Below are 20,430 nucleotides of genomic sequence, written 5' to 3'. Positions count from 1 at the left end.
TAAAGGGTGATAAAAATAAATATCTCACATATTTCAATTTTATCCACAATTTCATTTTTAAAGCATTTTTTTTGTTTTTCCATTTTCTAGTCAGAATTTCTGGGAACTTTGTACTTCTAACCTAGGATTAGCCCAGCAAAATTGAGAGGTTTATTGTCCCATTCTTACAGCTACCCAGGACCCTCCAGTGAGGCTCTATCCAAGCTTGTCCTTTCTCAAGTAGTGTTCAAGGAGCTAGAATTACTCTTTTGTCTTCCCTTCCATCATTAAAATTCCAATTCACTCTAGGCCCAACTTTCACTTAGCTGGCATATGAAAAAAGCAACCTGGGAAACTATTTCATACTTAAGTATTGATGGCTGATAATATCTTATTGGTACCCTTCCCAGAGGAATTTATATTTTAAGAAAGGAGCCCAAAAGGACAGTGCATCCAGCTAAGGAATGAAGCACTAATCAAGCATTCCAGGCACCTTGGTGGAATAGAAGGGAAAGAAATGAATTTGGTCATGGCACTGGAGTCAGGAAGACCTGCACCAAAATTCTAGCTGTCTCCCATTTAGTACCTGTGTGATCGTAGGGAGTCACTTAACCTCCTAGGGCCTCTATTTTCTTAGCTGTAAAATGAGGGAGTTGAATGATGTGGCTTCTAAGGTTCCTTCCAGCTCTAAAATTCTGATGATTTAAGGACCTGCCTAGTGGTTTTCACCTTGTATCAGTAGCTGACTACTCTTATCCATCCAAACCAAAAAAAGGAATATTTTGAATTCTCTATCTCCACCCCTTTGACTCTACTTTCTTTCTTGCATTCAGTCATTTCCCTCTCTTGTCTCATCTCCTTTCTTTTGCTTTTGCACTCACTTATTCTGATTTCAGACTGACACCCGCTGGGTTAAATTGTTCTTGGTGTGCTCCTGAATCAATAATCCTATTTAGGAAAGGCACTTAAGGCTTGAGGAGCATCAAAGGAGGCAAGAGAATTAGTATAGAAGAGGAAGCTGGATACACAATCATTCAGTGGGTCAGCTTAGCCCCAGGTCTTCTTCCTCATCAAATTCAAAAGATTCTAAAAGATCTCAGAAATCCAAGCTACACTCGACCAAGAATCCCATCAACAACAAAACCAACAAGTCTACTTTTTCTGCTTGAAAATCTATAGTAAGAGAGAGTTTATGTAGTAGAGTAGAAAGGGCATGGGACATGAAGGACAGAGGACTTGAGTTCAAATCTCTTTATCAAATGTCTGACCTCAGAAAAATCATTTAACCTCTGTGGGCCCCAGTTTCCTCAACTATAAAAACAGGGTTAAACTAGATGACTATTTATGTATTTTCCAGATCTACATCTATAAACCTCTAAAGGTACCTCAGTCAGCCTCTACTCGACTGATTTGATGAGTCCCTCTCCTAACCTCACTCCATCCATTTAGCTCATTCATCATCATTCACTAGGCATTTGCTATATACTCAGTCTGTGCTAGGCTGGGCTATAGAGAAGACAGGAGGAAGAGAAATCATTATCTTTCCCTGTTGAGGAACTCCCTGGCTAGTTGGGAAGATAAGATTAACACCTCTAGAACAATTTGAGCAAATATAGGACATTATATCATTAAGGACAAAATTGTGTGGGCCACGGGGTGTTGTAAGGGATCAAAAGAAGGAGAGGGCAGGGTAATCTTAAGGAAGTGGACTTCAGAAGAAACCTAAATAAGAACTAGGATTTGGAACATTGAACTTTAGAGCTGAGCAGACCTTTATCTGATCCAACCCCTCATTTTGTCAATGAGAAAACTGAGGCTCAAAGACTTTTTGAGTGACTTGTTCAAGTTAGTTAATGGCCAAAGTGGAATCAAAACTTAGACATTTTGCTGGCCAGAAAGAGTAAGAACTATTTGGAGGAGGGAGAATGAAATGAATAAAGGCATAGGGGCAGAAATGAGCAGGGTATATACCAGGAACCAACCTAGGTAGAGTGGAAAGTTCATATTGAAAAGGCAGGCAGGATAAGAATGAAAAAGCCAGATGGAGCATGAAGAACATTTTAACTTGTCTATTACAACTGTCATTATTATATCTCATGTTTCACAAAACACTTTCATAGACACTCTCTAAATCAATCTTCACAATATTCCATGTAGGTGGGCAGAATAGGGATGATATCCTCATTTTAGAGAAAAGCTGAGGCTCAGACAAATTAAGTGACTTGTCCAAAGTCATCCCATATATCAGTGGCAGCATCGGAAGAGAACTCAGGGTTCCCAAACCAGTTTCCACTACACAATTTAATTCAACAAACATATATTAAGAAAATAACAGAAATATAAGGATGAAAAATAACATAGCCCCTGCCCTCAAGGACTGCAATCTACTTGGGGTAGGGGCGTGGCATAAGACATGTAGACAAATATGTATAATATAAAGTAGAATGTGATCAGGGCAATGACAAAGTTCTTTGGGGAAACTGGCAGTGGGGTGGGGAGAAATACCTTTAGGTAGATCAGGGAAGGCTTCATGGAGGTGACACTGGAAGGGAGTCTTTAAGTGCAAGAAAGATTCCAACAAATAGAGATGAGAAGGGAATGCTTTCCAGGTCCCTTTTAGTGACCTTGATAAATGGCAGTGGTAGAAAAGGGCAGGATATGATCACGGACTTCAATTTGATTGTAGTAAAGGCTGCATAAAGGAAAATGAGATGAAATAAAGCATTTAGAAAGGTAGAATGGAGCCAGATTGAGAAGGACTTTAAGTACCAGGCTGAGTTTATATTTTATCCTATAGGCAATGGGGAGACAGTGATGGGCTTTGTCTTGTTTCATTTAGCAAAGGAGTGGCATGTCAGAACTGTGAATTAGAATGATTGTTTTTGGAACTCTGTAAAGAACAGAGCGAAGAGGGAAGAAACTAAAGGCATTTGAGATCACTTGGAAAGTTCTGACCACAGTCCAGACAAGAGGTGATGAGAGCATGAATTAGTCTGGTGGCAGTATACATAGAATGAATGAATGAATGAATGAATGAATGAATGAATGAATGAAAAGGCATTTATTAAGCACTTAATACACTTAATGCACTATGCTCTGTGGGGGTGAAGGCAGGAAGGCTACAAATACCAAAGTAGAAATAGTCTGACCATAAGAAGCTCACGTTCTAAAGAGACAGCATATATAAGTGGACAAAACACATACAGGGTAATAGTCAGGATTTGGATTTGGAAAATTGTAGGGATGATAAGCTGAGCTGTAGGGAGGATATTGACAGACCCTTTTCAGTAGTAAGGGCATTATTGATTGAATTATGGCTTCAGAACTGGAAAAGGAAGAGGGCAGAACATCCACCTGACGAGAGGAGCTGGTAAGGGTATGATGGAGCATAGCTAGGGCTGGCTAGATAGAGAGGGCATTAGCCTGAGGGTCCAGGGCCTGAGAGACTGACAAGAAAAGAAAGAAAAGCAAGACTTGAGAAATGAGTGGAGAAAGAAGTAACAGCATTTGGCACCTGATTGGATGTAAGGGTCAAAGGAGAGGGAAGAGTTAATGAGAAATACAAAGTTTCAAGGTGGGGTAAAGGGAAGGAAGGAATTAGCATGGATTAATGCCTCATTAAACAGACACTATGTTAAGTGCTTTACAAATATTACTTCATTCAGTCCTCACAATAATCCTTTGAGACAGGTGCTATTATTATACCCATTTTACAATTGAGGAAACTGAGGCAAACAGAGGTTGAGTGACTTGCCCAGGGTCACAGAACTAATTAAATGTCTGAGGCTAGATTTCAACTCCAGTTTCCCTGATTCCAGGCCTAACATTCTATCCACTGCACCATCTAGCTGCCATGAGTTAGATGGTAGCATGGAGAGAACGCGCTATGGGCAAATAGTGGTGCTCCAACATAAAGAGGAATACTGGAAAGAGGAGCATGTTGGTGAGAAAAGATGATGAATTCATTTTTAAGAGATGTTGAATTTGCGAAAAGAACATGAACAGCAGATAGTTGATGATGCAGAACTAAGGCTCTTGGGAGATATTATGGATGGATATAGATTTGGGAGCCATCTACATAGAGATGATAATTGAAGCCATGGGAGTAGATGAGATCATTGAGGAAGGGAGGGTAGAAATAGAGAAGGAAGTAGCCGGAGGACATAGGCTGGCCAAACTTCAACAGTTTGGAGGTCAAATAAGGTTGATGAATTGTAAAAGAGCTTTAGGAAAAGTAGTCATATGTATCTATTATATATGGAATATATATGTGTGTGTGAATGTATACTCCATATACTATAGATGATCTGGATATATGTGTATATGTATGTGTCTATGCAAATATGTATGTCTATACATACATATGTATATATAGCTACACACACCATATACTATATGTGTATATATGAATATAACACATACCTAATAGTATATGGAGTATATAAACTATATTAGGATATATACCATATAGAAGGGAGAATTCAACTAATCAGGTCAATAAGGGCAGCCCAACCCTCCCCAAATGATGAATAGTGTGAAGAAGAAAATGGGAATTGCTCCTACTGTTTATGCCTGTGGGTTGAACGGGTGAGGAAAGAAAGCCTCGTCTTCTTGGGTTCCATTTTGTGTCTTCCAAGATGGAGAACTTGCTAATTTCCAATGTTCAATGAGTTAGCATAATGGCTAGAAGAGAGGGGTTAAGCAGGTTTTAAAGCAATGCTTTTCCAGAGAGCCATCAACCCAGGAGCTGCATGAACAGAAGCAGAACCAGGTAGGTGGGGGTGGGGGCAGGGGGGGAGGCTAAGCAGGGTGACTGGTTCATCTAGACAGTAAGGACCTTGGAAGATAAGGGAACAGTTGCAGTGACCTGCAGGGTATGGGCTATGTTTATGATCCTGCCTGAGACAGTCACCAATTAAACATGCAAATGCCAAAGCCTCTTGGCTGAAGGGGGAAGTGAATAATGGCTGTGAAGACGACCTCTCTACCGCTACTAAACCTGGTTTATCACAAGGGTTGTTATCAGAAAGGGTTCCCCTGGGTGGGAAAGAAAATGATGCAGAGGGAGTGAAAGTCAATGAAAATCCAAAGGTGGGTGACACACTGGAGAGAAAATGAAGGCGAGAAAAAACATTGTAACCTGGTACCTCTTGGAGAAGAGGGTGATTCTAGCCATTCTGAAGAAGAAACTTCTTAAAACCCTCAAGAGGATTCACAGGCACCGGTAAGTGGGTGGAATCCTGTGACCTCACTCACAAGGAAGAGATGTAGCCCTGTGACTGCCGATTTCCTGCAGAAGGGCACACAGGTATGTAAACCTGACATGTTAATCAGGATGTGTGCTGTTTTCCTAAGCTGTGTCCAGGAGGTGGTGGAGAGAATTCCTCATCACTGTCCACTTCTGTTGATGCACATGGGAATAAATGTTGTAATCACAAAAAATTTTGATAAAACCAACTTAAACTGCATCTCTCGATACTTTGAAGTTTTGATGAGCAAATGAATGTTAAGTTTGGGGGATGTGGAAAAATGAAGGTTGACCTGGAGAGGGTGAATATTTTTATGGTGTAGTGGAAAGACCACTAGAGCTGGAGTTACAAGACATGAGTTCAGGTACTTGATCTGCCACATGCTGAGTGGCCTTGGGCAATTCACTTCCTGTCTCTGGGCCTCAACTTCCTCATCTGTCAAATGAGGGGGTTGAACTAGATGATCTCTAAGGTCCCTTCCAGTTCTAAGATTCTGTGACTCATCTCTTCTTTCATTTGAAGGTCATGACTATGGACGTGAAAGGAGGACGAGGGAAGTAAATAGCTGGCTATATAGATGGTGTCAAAGAACAGGATTTGTTTTTCTGGATCATTGCCATGGAAACCAGAAAGGTGAGCTCCTGGCAATAACAACAATAATCAATCATAATAATTATAGCTCACATTTTATAGTGTTTGAAGGTTTGCAAAGCACTTTCCTCCCAACAGCGACTATGATTGTCCCTATTTTACAGATGAGGAAACTGAGGCTCAAAAGGGGTAACTGACTTGCTCAGGGTCACACAGCTAATAGGTATCAGAGCTGGGACTCAAATCCAAGGGCTCCTGGCTCTGAAACCAATGTTCTTTCTATTACACCATGCTGCCTGTTTGGTAAGAGGCAGAGAGCACCACACGAGGACTGGAGAGAATGTGGCTGGAGCACAGCTCTATGACCTACCAAACAAGCATTATGCAGAAATTTGAGCAGGAGAGAGAAAAAGGTCCAGACAAAAATGCAAAACTGGACCTTGTGGAAAAGAGCACGAGTGACATAGAAAGCAGCAGCTTAGCAGAAGTGGTGCTCAGTACTTCTTAAAGAAATGTAACAAAGAAGCTAGTTCAAAAACGATGTTTATGTCCTAAAATGTCTGTGTAACAAGACACAGAGTATGGGTTGTTACAAAGTCAACATGAAATTCTAACAGAAAATGGTAAGTATAACTTCATGAGATCAGTGTGTGGAGTATGGCAATGGGAGAATGGAAGATGCCATATTCCAAAGCAACAGATCTGGCTGTAGTTGAGATGGCTGGGAGTAGCACTACATCTCACAAAGGCATGGAAATCCATCGAACTGACTCGGGTGGGGGAAATGGTTAGAGAATTTGGAGGGCTATAAAAAGAGAAGCAAAGGAGAAAGCATATTATGGGAGTATCCCACAGACTACCAAACTAAATGGCAACAGTGGAGGCTGCTTTCCTAGAGAGAGAGTCCCCTGGTATGAAAACTCCCTTCACTGAACAGGTCAGCGACTTCTCTGTCACTTTCAAGCTTAGAGATTGCCTCAGGCCTCAAGTTCTAACTTGCCCACCATCATATAGTATGTTTCAGAAGCAGGACTTGAACTCAGGTCTTACTGACTCCAAGACCATGCCTTTGGCCATTATTGCAGGCCATCTCTTTTCCAATATAGATTTTACATCCATTACAAAGTCAAGCCACACTAGTGGTAGAGGTTTTAACTCTCCTGACATCTTCTGGAAGTTCCATTAGGCTAAAATCAGCATAGCTGGTAACTTTTGGGCGTGGTTTGCTAAAAATCCCATCTCTAAGAAGAGCAGCAGGGAAAGGTATGGAAATTTAGGGAGGCTGTGACCATACCATTTCTGAGATCATAAGAAAGCTAAGAAAGGGAGGCTATGGCAGGCAGGCATAATCAGACAGGAGCCTCAACTTGAAGGAAAAGGCTTTCACCAGTAAGATGTAAACTCCTGGAGGGCAAGGATTTATTTGGTTTTCTCTTTGTAACCCAAAGGTCCACAACAGCACTTGACACTTTTCCTTTTTTGCCAGAATTCTGTTTTCCTCATTGAAGGACATTCTGGGAAAACAAATTTTCTCTATCAAAGCAGTTAGCTCCTAACTCTCCAATGACAGGCTTCGAGATAGCCCTGGGCACTAAGAAGGTAAACTACTTGTCCAGGGTCATCCAGCTGGTACATGTCAGAAGGAGAACTTTAATGTAGGTCATCTACATGATTCCAAAAGCAGCCCTGATCCATTAGGCTCTCTGTCACTAAGTTATAATAGATTAGGTTCTTAATGGATGCTTGTTGCATGAATATTGGATAATCAAGTTCAGAAGTAAGATAAGTAGAGGCTTGTGACCAGAACTCTAAAAGGAAAATAGGCTCAATTGAATTTTTTTAAAAATCCTACCTTCTGACTATCAGTTCTAAGATAGAAGAGCATCAGGAGCAAGGCAATTGGGGTTAAATGACCTGCCCAGGTTCACACAGCTAGAAAGTGTCTGAGGCCAGATTTGAATCCAAATTCTCACATCTGCAGCCCTAGTGTCTATCCACTGGGCTCCCTAGAGGCCCCTCGATTCAATTTGAGTCTTAGAATTATGCATAGATCTCAAGCTAGGAGGGATACAAAAGACATTGATTAAGTACCTTCCAAGATCAAGGCCACAAAAATTAAGGTTTATAATCCTTGCACTTTGTGAGTCTACAGTGTAGTAGGGGAATAAAAGATGTAACTGAAAATTATTACACAAATATTATAGCTAGATTTTTCAAATATGCTCCTATGATAACAGGGAAGAATCTTGGGCAATTATAACATTAGATATGCAACCTTGGGTTGTATTTGACTTGGTTTGCCATCAAACACTGGCCTTTCATGGTTAATGGATCCAGTTCTTGGTGGGGGGCAGTTAATAAGCACACAAGTACTGCCCCTCGCCCTACCTGGAGACATGTACACAACACAATTACAACTCCAACTTCTCTTAAAACAGGTCAGCACATTGGCTGGGAACCTACGTAAAGGAATGTCTCTGAGACCTAGAAAAGGCGGTGGGACCCTTCCAGAGTCCTAGGGACTTTCTTGAAACTCATCCTGCCCTGCTAATAGCCAGATCAATCTGAGGGTAATAGGGCAAGCCTTACAGCCCATCAGGAGTGGTCACTATATGTTCTCTTCACACATTTTTGCTAAAAACTCTTCCCATACAATAAGAGTGGGACTAATTACTAGTTAAGCTAGAAATTCCACTTGTACCCCTAGCTATCGTGCTTCCATGCAGGATTAGGATAATTGCATAGAATACATCACACAGAAAACATTTGGGATGGCCTTCTGGTGACACCTGACCTGAACCTGAACCTCAATAGCAAGAAAAAATTCCAACCTGCAGAGTTATAGAAAGAACACATCCCCAGCATGGGTGCCAGCATGGTCCAAGTACAGAGAGTACATCATGCAGTTAGGGGAATGGTTAGCAGTCTAGCTTGGGTGGTGTGAAATAAGCCCCAAGAGGAATGGGAGAATCTTAAAGAGAAGACAGAAGCATCTGAGGAAGGTAATGGAATCATGCAGGGAGTCTCAGATGAGCTCGTGGCTTCAAAAAGACATATGTGAAAAACAAAAGAAAAATTATATGGCAGAGAAAGAATGTAAAAGAGTAGCACACACATATAAGAATGGTCAGGAAGGTTAAAGCCCACAATGAGCTGTGCAACATAAGGAAAAGAAAACAGGCAGATGCACTCTCTCTCTCTCTCTCTCTCTCCTCTCTCTCTCTCTCTCTCTCTCTCACACACACACACACATGCATATAGACATGTGCACATATACATACATATACATGGCAGCTAAGTGGCACAGTGGATAGAGCACTGGGTATAGAGTCAAGAGGACTCATCTTCCTGAGTTCAAGTCTAGCCTCACACACTTACTAGCTGAGCAACCCTGCACAAGTCGCTTTACCCTGTTTGCCTCAGTTTCTGTATCTGTCAAATGAGCTGAGTAGAAAATGATAAAGATACTCCAGTATATTTGCCAAGAAAACCCCAAATGGGGTCACCAAAGGTCAGACATGACTGAAACAACTGAAAAACAACAACAAATACATATATACGTGTGTGGAATATCTATATCCATTCAGAGCAAGTTGATGTATAAGGAAGGGAAAAGCCCACTGACTGGGGCAAATGGTATAGTGCTAACCAATGATAAAACCAAAGAATTATTTGACCCCCTTTTTTTTCTATCTTCTTGATCAAGGAGATAATGTTCAAGCTAGAAACAGTAGGTCAAATACCCTAGAAAGAGATCTGAAACCAAGAGACATGGAAAGATAATAACGGAATGCTCAACACTTTAAATATTCAATTATCCAGACCCAAGCAAATTATTACCCATGATGCTAAATGAAAAGGAGTGATAGTGGAGTGAAAAGAGCTGGAAGTGATAATCAGGAGATTTAGATTCTGGTGATGCCTCTGCCACTAACTATAGAATTTGGGACAAGTCACTTAAAACTTTCTATGCCCTACTTACTTCACATGTAAAACGAAGGGGTTGAACAATGTAGTTTCTAACATTCCTTCCAGCTCTAGCATACCAGAAACTGACAGATGTGATTTCAAAACCACTGTTGATAATCTCTACAAAATTTAAAAAAAAAACCCAGTAAGAGACCAGCAATGGTCCAGGGGAAAGGGTAGAATAACAAAGGTCAGAAACTACAAGAGTCAGCTAAATTTCGATATACTCTAAAATTCTAGAACAGGCAATTAAACAAATAGTTTGTAAACTCTCAAAAAAAGAAAGAAAGAAAGCAATGATCACTAGGAGCCAGGACATGTTCACTAAGAGCAAAGCACTCCAAAATATTTCCTTTTAAAGATTTCCTTTAAAAAGCAACAACAAAACAAGATTATTAGATTGGTAAACCAGGGGGTTCCTATAAATGTAATTTATGTGTATCTGACAAAGAATCTCATAATATCTTTGTGGACAAGATAAAGAGATGTGGGATCCAAACTAGGGGGATGCTCAGCTGGTTAAATTAAGCCCCAAAAGTGATCATGAAGGTCTTACTATCAACCTGGCAAGAATTCTGCAGTAGCAATACCACAGGGCCCTGTCCTCAGCCCTACTCTCTTCAACATTCTTATCAATGCCTTGGATAAAGACATAGAAAACATGCTTATCAAATTTGCAAAAGATGTGAAGCTAGAAAGAATAGCTAATATGATAGATGATAGCAGCAAGATTCAAAATGATCTCAACAGGCTGGAACACTGCTCTGAAACCAACACAATGAAATTCAACAGGGATAAATTCAGAGGGCTGCACATACACACACTCTGTAAGGGGAAAATCTTGGCATATACAATCACAGCTAGTATCTGCCTTTCCTGATTGTAAATTTCCAACAGTCCCCACGTCACCTCACTTGGTTCCAAGTGCTGAAGAAGCCACCACTGCTGCTCGCTACCATGTCTCATTATGATGGGGCTCCTAATTCCCCTTGTTCTCTTGACCCAAATAGCTACAAAAATCCTACTTAATTCAGCCAAGATGAAGTTGAGTTTGTTGTTTGTTTTTAATAAAATTGTTACCAAAAGGGAAAAAACAAGATCCTATAAGTTATCCTATTAATTACATAAACATAGAATAAATGTCTTTCCTGAAGTCACTAGGTCTGTGGGACATTTGCTCCTGTCCCTATTCTTCTCTCTTAAGGAATCTGGAAGGAGAAAGCCTATGTGGAATACAAAGATTTCTCTCCTGCCTTTCAGGATACCTTGCATCAATCCCCTAGTAACCTTCTTGACTTTTCTGAAAGTCTCAATAGTTCCTGATTCTGGCAATCATATGCATTTTCTGAAATATCCCTCTCTGCTTGGGATAATATCTCTCCTGTCTGGGACAGTCTGCCTAAAGTATATCCACTAGCCAACTATAATGCTGGCTCTGTTCTTGAGACAGAGGTCAGCTTTTTCTTTGCCTTGTAAAGGCAAGTTTCTACATTACCAGGTGGAGCCCCTATTATGTCTGAAATCTATCTGAATTATGTGTCCTTATGTGTGATTCTTTGATCACCAGGGGTAGACCGCTTTCTCTTCCTAGCTCAAAGCACCATCTTTGGATGTCCTACTAAGTTCCCTTATGCCATGTGAGGGACACTTTCAGTAATCAGTGCATTTGCAAAGTAGAGATGACTGGCAAATCTAAGTTCAGTGACTGATCACCTCGCTTCTACTTCAAATTATCAGCTCTACCTACATCTCCAAGTCCTCATTGATGAGTTAGGAGTTTCATATTCCCCAAAATAGCAATCTCCCAGGATATTAACATTACAATTTTACCATAGGAAAAAATACTCTCAAACAGAGTAATAGATGAATATTAATACTAGAATAATAATAAATAACATAAGTTTTTTTGACAGTTCCAATACACAAATGGATAGATATGAGTGTTCTTTCTTATGATACACATCATACCCCATCCCTGCCTGCCCTTCCTGTGCACCTCTTATCTCTGTCTTCCCATAAGTGTGCCATAGGAGCTCCACTTAATTTGTTGGGGCTCTTACTTCTGTTCCTATAACATGGCATGGATATCACAAGAGCTCTCTCTTAGTTAATCTTCACTCTTGTCAAGTGGCCAGCCCATCTACATTTTTTTATCTTATATTTCTATAATATATATTACCCCTTTTTCTCATTTAATTATATATGCATGCATATATATATATATATATATATATAATGTAAACACAATGTGTGTTGCCCTCAGTTTACATATATCTTTGCTTGGAAAATAGATCAAATATTTGCTAGCTAAAGAAACTTTTAGGCTATTTTGGTCTCCCTTTTCTTTCAATAGATTTACATAAATTACATTTCCATATAAAATTATTATAATCAGAATCAAACTCGTTTCTTCTATCCATTTCTATTTTTTTGTATAGATAGCTTGTTTAGATATATCATATAGGAGTTCTTTTAATTGAATTACATATCTTCTCAGGATTATTCTGTCTTCCAGTTTGGTTTCAGTTTTGATCTTTGCTATAATATGTCTGTGGCCTAATTGTACACAGACAACTGATTCAGGAATAAGGCCCGTGTCAATAACAAGTCATTTCCAATCTGTTAGAATGTAATCAATTTCATTTTTGTGATGTTATCTGGCACTCTCCTTCTCCAGAATTGTCTGATTCTTTTCTCAAAGAAAGTATTAAAGATTTATATGGATGAGATTTCTTTGTAATATCCAAGTCTTGCATTCTTTACTCCTGAACAACATTTTCAGAGAGAGATGGCAAGGGCGAGAGAAGAAAAGGAGAGAGGGAGAGAGAAAGAGAAAAAAAAGGAGGTACAGAAGAGAGGAAGAAGAAAAGAGAGAGAGAAGGAGAAAGAGGGAGCGTGCCTCTTACATATACTAACTGTATTCTTCTGGCAAGTCACTAAACCACTCAATGATCTAGGAAACTAAGACTATATAAATTGCAGCGAATATATGGATCTTTACTGGTAGAAGGATTTCCTTACCTGAGAATGAATTTTCTTACCTATACCAGTAAAATCACACTTATAGACCCTAAATCTATCCTTATTTTTTGCTGACCTTGCAGATGCCACCTTTACATTGAAGTCACAAAGTATTTGTTTATGGAACTTCTCTACATCACCATCCTTTGCAACAACAACAATAAATTGTTGGTGACTAAGCTGCAATTATTTGCATGGTGGTATTTTTGCAAATACTTATTATAAACAATACAGATTTAGGCTGAATAGAAGGCAAAACATCCTAATAATTGGAGTTATTCCAAAAATGTACTACACTATCTCAGGAGGCAGTGGTCAAGGATAGATGTCCACTTTAGAGTTTTGTTGTAGAGGATATTCCCTTTCGGGAAGTCCCTCCCAGCTCTGAGATTCATTCTCAGTTCATGCTGGGGAAAACAAAACCAAAAATCCTCAGGGTTTTAGTGATCCATAAGCAACTGAATTAGAAGCTCTCCAAGGGCAAGGTGTGTATAGACTAGGTACCTAAAAAGATTGTGCCATTAATTTTTTTTGTTTGCTAAATTGATCGGAAACAGTTTAGTATTGATGCTTCAAAAGAAAAGTAATCTTAGGCTGTATCAATAGAAGGATAGCATCCAGAGTAAGGTAGAATGTTATCTAATAATGATCAGAGAAAGAAGACAAAAGTAGTGGTAGTTGGCAGTTCTCTGATGATGAATACCAAGGCAGCTGTTTGTTAACCTGACAGAATTAACAGAGCCATCTGCTTTCTTCATGGAGGCATAAATTCTGGACCTATGAAGAGCCCCCAAAGAACTGTCAGAATTGATGACCACTCCCCACTTCCAGTGATTCATATGGGAAGAAAAGATTCTGCCGGAAGGAAAATAGAAACTATTGAGAAATATTGTGAGATCCTGAACAAAAAGCTAAAGACCTTGAGCTTCCAGGTGGTGTTTTCATCACAACTGTCAACTGAAGCTAGATGATTCATAAGAGAAAGGAGTTTTGGCAAATAAATGACTGCCTGAGAAGACAGTGTCTGAGAATAAGATTTGGATCTCTGTACCCCAAATCAAAGTACCAGAATAAGGACTGATCAATACACACACACACACACACACACACATAAATATGTAGGTTAGATTGAAGCATTTCCTATGAAACAGAGCTTCTTCTAGTGAGACACAATCTTGGTTCCCCATGATGTGGGGAAGTGAGGGAGGGAAGAGGAGATAAATACTGTATCAAACATGATTGGCATCTGAGCTAAGAAGAGCTACCCCTTTCTGTGTTGAGAACTAAGGAACAAAGTGTTGTGAGTACCAAGGGACCAAGCATTCCAATCAAAAGGCCTGCTACATATATTTGCCTAGTCTTGCAAATCTAATCAAGGGAGCTTTAAATTTAAAAGGGAGGAGGAGGGGGGAAATTGCATACAGATCTGATAAGCCTGGTATTACACGGAATAAGAGGTAAGGCATAGGAGGAAGAATAGCAGAAGACAAGTAATTCACCAGAGATAACATACAAGAAGAAAGCCAGCAATAAAGCCCTTGGTGTTAAATATCTACACACAAAAGTCTGGGTAATAAATGTGATTCAAATATGGATGGAAAAGAGGACCTGCCTAGGAGACCAGCATGGATGCACATGAAACTTAGCAAATAATTCAGTTTTTAAAAGGCATGCAGGGAAGAAGAAAGGTCAAGCAACTGAGAATGAAAACAAATAAATAGCCTTGTCCTATAAGAATGTGTGAAGTCCAGAATAAATTTAGCTATCAAAGGATGCTAAGCACAAGAAAAGATATGAGAGAGGTGGTTAAAACAATGTGGAGGACAAGAGGGAAACTGTAAAGCTCCTAGAACCACTGGCCTAGGTAGATGGGATTATGATAATGAACAACAGAGAGAGGTTAAACTATTTAACTCTTATTTTGATTGTGCTTTCTCTTCCAAATAGAATGATCTTCAAACTTTAAAGAATTAACAGATAATGAAAACTAAGGATAAGTGACTAAATAGGCAGCTGCCCTTAATGAATTTAAATCAAAAGTCCTAGTGCCTCAGGGGGTTGAAGAAAAAAAATAATAAAACTGGAGATGTTATAGCTGAACTGCTGTGGGTGATTTTTGGATAACTGAATAGTTACTAGAAGGAAAACAAAAACAAAAACAAATGTCCAATTGTTGAAAACAAGAAGACAATGGAGAGCAATGAAAACTTAACTTCCTCCATTCCTGAAAAAAACTCTAGAACATTTTAAGATAATTTGTCCCCTCTTAAAAAGGGAAGCATGATAACTAAGGGCTTCCTCAAAAATACAACATACAGCATTGGAAGAAAGTAGTTCAGGGGAATGCTATCCACACAGGGGTAATGACTTTGTGCATCTCTGTCTCACTTAAATCCAAATCACACACAATAACGCCATGATGCCATTGGTCCTCTTTGAAAAACAAAGAACAAAGGATTTCAGCACTTGACTAAAGCTTCTTGCACTGGACTTGGATATGATATGTAGAGAGAGATATTGACTAAATGATAGGGCAGTAAGGTGAATTTAGAAAAGTTGGAAAGAAAGTAGTCATTAATGGTTCTATGTCATTTAAACACTTTTTTAAAGTCTTGTTTTAACTCTTCCAGTAATTCTGGTTGGACTCACCTCCGATCTGCATTTTTTCTTTCAAGCTTTACTTCTTGATGGTTTTGAGTCATTCTTTTCTGGGCTTGTATCTTAAGCTTCCCTATCACCATAATATAGATCTTAATGGTGGATTCTTGTGGTTTTCTCATTCTTCCAATTGCCTCCTTGACTTTGGTCTTCATAGTAGTTCTGGCCTCTGGGCATTTCTAGGAGAAATGTCTGGCCTGAGCTTGTGTCCTCTTACACTCTTCTGCTGCTTTTGCAGCTCAGGATGAGGGACCCATAATCTTTCAATGCTTCTCAAATAATGTGATCTAAAGTGATATCTGCTCACTGCTCTCCAGATCTGAGCTCTTGAAGTTCCTGACCCAGGTTTAGGTCTGGGCTTGTTTCTGGTTGGAAGTTTCAGTAGATTGTTGTTGTTAGCCTGCTAGAAAGTGCTCCAGGTTCAGGGTGTGTGAAAGACAGGCTCCTCTTTGGTCTCAGACTCATGTCGTAGTTATTCAACTGCAGGCCTCCATGTTGGGTGGGAAACTAGAACTAAGATCAGCTCTGGGTGGGAAGCCAGAACTGAGATCAAGCTCTACTCAGAGATACAAGGCTATTTGTTGCCTTTCTCTGTATACAATTAGGGCCCTCTAGGGATTGTCTTCTCCAACTTCTCATTAGTACCTAGAACTTGAGAATTAGATACAGAGCTGCTAGATGGCACTTATTCCTGCACTTTGTGCAAGTTCTGGAATCTCTTTCTGCCCTGTTGCTTCCTACCCTAGTGCTCAGTCTTGGCTTTTTCAGTCCCTGGGCTCTGGCATGCAGCCAGACCCCATCTCAAGAGTCAAGAGTCTTCCCTTGTCTGCCTTCCTAACCTGCCTTGGGCAGGAAAAAAAAACTGCCTTACTGGGATTTCCCCCCTTGGATTTCTGAATCAGAATTCAGTCTGGTATACTTCCTAGATCTTTTTGGAACAAGTAGGGAACTAGGCTGTATTTCTTTCTGCTACTCCACCATTTTGACTCTGCTTCCCCCCACATCAATTTAGTTGGAGGTCCCTGATGGGATACTCCAGAGATCTGTCCTTAACCCTATGCAATAACACAACTTTTTATCAAAAATTTGGCACAAAGGCATTCTTGTCAGATTTACAATATCATACTTAGAAGGAAAACTAGCATATTGATTGAAAAAATCCAGATCCAAAAAGATCTTGACACAGTAGGGAAAAGAACCAAATCCAGTAAGTAGAAGTTTAATACATAGTAATATAAAATTTTACAACTGAGCAACTTCACAAATACAGAATCCTTTGATTCTAAACTAATCTCTAATGTCTGCCTCCTTTTTAGATTATTCTTCTGTCCTCCAGGCTTCAGTGCCCTATCATTATGGGTCTGCTAGTCCTACCCTATCACCTTCATATTCCCACCAGTGAATCCACAAGTTAGCTTTACCATACTACCCTCCTCACTTCACCCCTCCACACTCTGGGTTAAAGGAAGCCACTCACCTGATGAGCTGAGTATTTCTGATATGTTACTGACAGAGGCTTATAGATGATCACATCCTTGGTTCCATGTGTCCCAAAAGCAGTGCCCCCCACCAGTGTTGTTTAACCAGAAAAGTGGCACCAAAAGTGGAAACTCCCATCCACTTAAGAGGAAGAACATTAATTCCTTTGCATTAATGCCAGTTCTCCTGAAAAAACTTATCATTAACACCTTTATAGGTGTTCCTTATTCAGATCCTTTCCTATAAGTTGGAAAGAGAACATACTGGTGACTGAAGAAAAGCAGGAAAATTCTAAAGACAAACTGCCTCTTAAAGTCCTTCTGGGGCTTGTGGTTCTATGGCTTCTCCTCATCCCACCAGCAATCAGTGCCTTACTTTCCACATATAAGTGATGGCCCCCTCTCTACCTGGACCTGAGTATCTGCTTAAGGCCTGGGCACCAAACAGTCAGTGGGACTATGGAGGGTTAAGATGGTGGCAGGCAGGCGGCTTGGAAGGAGGGTTTGGAGTCTGGGCACATTCATCTTCATAAGTTTTATTACAGCCTGCCAGTTTAAACCTAATGACTAATTTATCGTATAAAATACCACCAATATATTTTTTGATTTTGCTAATTAATTATCTCAAACAAAGGTGATATTTATAAAACTGTCCAGAAATGGTGTGCACAGGAAAATTGCCTTACAGCAGGAGATGAAATTATTACTAATATGGGATCAAATTATTGCTGTATTGACTTAGTTACTTTATGACTTTGTAATGGATTTCTTCATTATTTTTCCTGGATTGTAGCATTCGTGATTGCATTAAAGTCTGTTAATCTATGCAAATGTCATTAGGCACCACTAATATCTACTGCATCTTTCCTCAGTTTCGGGGACTGCGCTAAGTACTTGCATCCTTGGATTGAGTGAGTGAGTTCTCTCCTGAAAAGAGGAAGAGATGAGAAATTGAAAGGATCTAGGGTGATGGTCCCTCCTGAGACATTTCCACGTACAGGTGGAAAAGGAGGGATATCCAGAGATTTTAACTAGGATGGGGTGACTGGGGATTGGTCCTAGGGTATTGAAATTCAGGGGGTACTGATAGTACAGAATAGGTAGAAATAACTGAGCTTACACCTCCTTGGCAATAGTAATTTGTTAAGAAGGGAGCTACCAGGTGATGGACTTTTCCCCCATAAAGCAGCTTCTACCTAGTGTTGGCCCTATTTCTTCTTCAGGAGTATTCTCTGCAGTATTCCTACAGTATTCTAGAGTCCCTGCCTGCCCAGCGCTTTGTGTACTGAGGCTTCTCCCTATGCAGTATATCTCTACCCTTCCACAACTGAATTTGTCTTAAGTAGATGATTTGAGGCCTCCCTTGATTCCCTGGTTGATGCCCTGGGTGCCAAAATAATGAGCTATGGCTCTGAGGTAACTTTTGGCATAGAAAGTTTATGGAAAGAGCACTGGATTTGGAGTCAAAGGGTCTGAGTTCAAAACATGACAACCTATGTGATTGCACATAAGTCATTTCACTTAAATGGCCTTGAGTTTTCTCTTCTGGAATGTGAAGACATCGGAGCTCCCTTCTAGCACTAGAAAGACTCCCTTAACCAAAAGTGCCTCCTTTATCACTACATTACAAAGTCTGAAAGCTTTCATTATTCAGCATGGGGACTCTGACAAAATTCAAATAACTTTGACATGCAATTCTCATTATCATCCTCATTTGTTTATTGTGGTCTCTAACAAAAAGTAGAGACTAAGGGGAAAAGACAGAAAATGAATGTGTTTTTATGGGGATGAGTAGGGGGTGGCCATTCACAGAGTATTGCCTGAAATGGGCATGCCAAGATGGTGGCAGAGGACTTTAGTGGAGGGCACCAAGCCTCCTAAAGGGTGTATACCCAGAGGGAGGGAAGGAGAGGAGTGCACTGATAAATATTGGTTCACATGTTTGCTGGACATTACACCAACGTTTGTGATTCCATACAAGGGTCTATGGTTTTCTGATCAACCTCACTGAGCCCCTCAAATTGCAAGCATATTGCTTCCAGCACTGCAGAACAATAATTCTGCTGACTCAATATCCTAAATGTAAGGAAACAGAAGCTAAGAGATGGGTAGTGACTTACCCAGGAACACCAAGTCAGTTTGTGATGAAGCCAAGGGTAAGACATTAGTCCCTAGATTTCAGACTAATATATCCCCCACTTTTTGTGTTTTCTCCCCTTAAAAGCTAGTCCTAAATATAATGGGCAAGGGATGAGGGAGCAAGGTTGAGATTTATATCTCCAGCAACAGTGGTATCCATGAACCAAAGTTTTATAATTCGCACCACACTCCACACGCATCGTGGGGAGGGAAAGACACATGAGTCTCCTAGGGGCTCTTTGAGGAACACAAAGCTCAAAGAACCAACAAGGTCAAAGGGTATTGGAAGGTAAGTGTGTAGGCCTTTGCCTGAGAGCCATTTTCTTTCTTCTTCATCATCAGCATCAATGTCATCTTCATCACCATCATCATCACTTTTGAACTTTTATTAAGATGCCAAGATGAGGTGGGTCACTGAAGACCATTAAGAAGCTAGCCCAGCTTGTACTTTACTTCTCTAACATTCTAAAATGTTTCCAAGACTCCTTGGCAAACAAGGCACTCGAGATGAGCTAAGTCACTTATCTCTCGTCTTCTCTGCTTTCTGGGCCTCAAGGGTTTTCTGCCTTCTCTTTTCCTCCCACTTCTCTCTCCCAACTCCCACCTCCCTCTGCTCTCTGCTTCACTAATTCAGTGACTCACTGCCGGGATAGGCTGGTCTGAATTCAGGACAAGTATGAATAGAATGTTGTTAGTGGGACTATTATTTTCAGGAGCCTATTGTCCTAGTAATACTTTGCACACTTAAACAGTGCAAGGCATTTTATCCTTTTCAAAGTACTTTCATAACCAGTCTTGAATTCCATTTCTGTAACATCCCAGTGAAGTGAATAAACCCAGTTATACAGATGGGAAACCTGGAGCCCAGAGGAAATGACTTCCCAATGGTCATGCCCAATGGTCAGTGGTAGAACCAGGACTGGAATGTAGATCTCGGGACTTGCAATGTGTGTGCTTTTTACTAGCCTATTCTGCCACTCTACACTTTGAGCTAAATGGTAGCAAGTTATCACCAAAAAGAAATCTTTCAGGGGTTGCTTTAATGGATCAATCACAATCACAAATCAACCAGGATTTATTAAGTGCTAAATATAGCAAGCACTGAACTGGGAGTGCAGAGAAACACCCAAATATCCCTTGTCCTCAAGAAGCTTATCTTCTAATGGGGGAGAAAATATTTAAATAACCAGAAAGATATAAGATATTTGGAGTAGATGGAAAGTAATGTTGGAGGAAACTTCTAGATAGTTGGGGGTGGGATAGACCAGAAACCCTAACCCTCATTCTCTTCTCTTCTCTCTCCCTCTCTGTCTCTATTTCTGTCTCTCTCTGCCTTTCTCTCTGTG

The 20,430-nt window shown here is 40.2% G+C and overlaps 1 protein-coding gene across 1 annotated transcript in view; it reads left to right on the top strand.

Annotated features, from left to right (window-relative positions):
• CELF4 (CUGBP Elav-like family member 4) overlaps positions 1–20,430 on the top strand; it is a 579,256-nt gene that overhangs the window by 473,177 nt on the left and 85,649 nt on the right. The window contains 1 exon segment of the mRNA XM_056824360.1: positions 5,751–5,861. Within this exon segment, the coding sequence (XP_056680338.1) occupies positions 5,751–5,861 (111 nt within the window).

Source organism: Monodelphis domestica, chromosome 3 (assembly GCF_027887165.1).
Source record: "Monodelphis domestica isolate mMonDom1 chromosome 3, mMonDom1.pri, whole genome shotgun sequence".
Classification (NCBI taxonomy): Eukaryota; Metazoa; Chordata; class Mammalia; order Didelphimorphia; family Didelphidae; genus Monodelphis; species Monodelphis domestica.
Note: the sequence above shows the minus strand (reverse complement) of the source record. Positions and strands in the feature narration are given on the sequence as shown.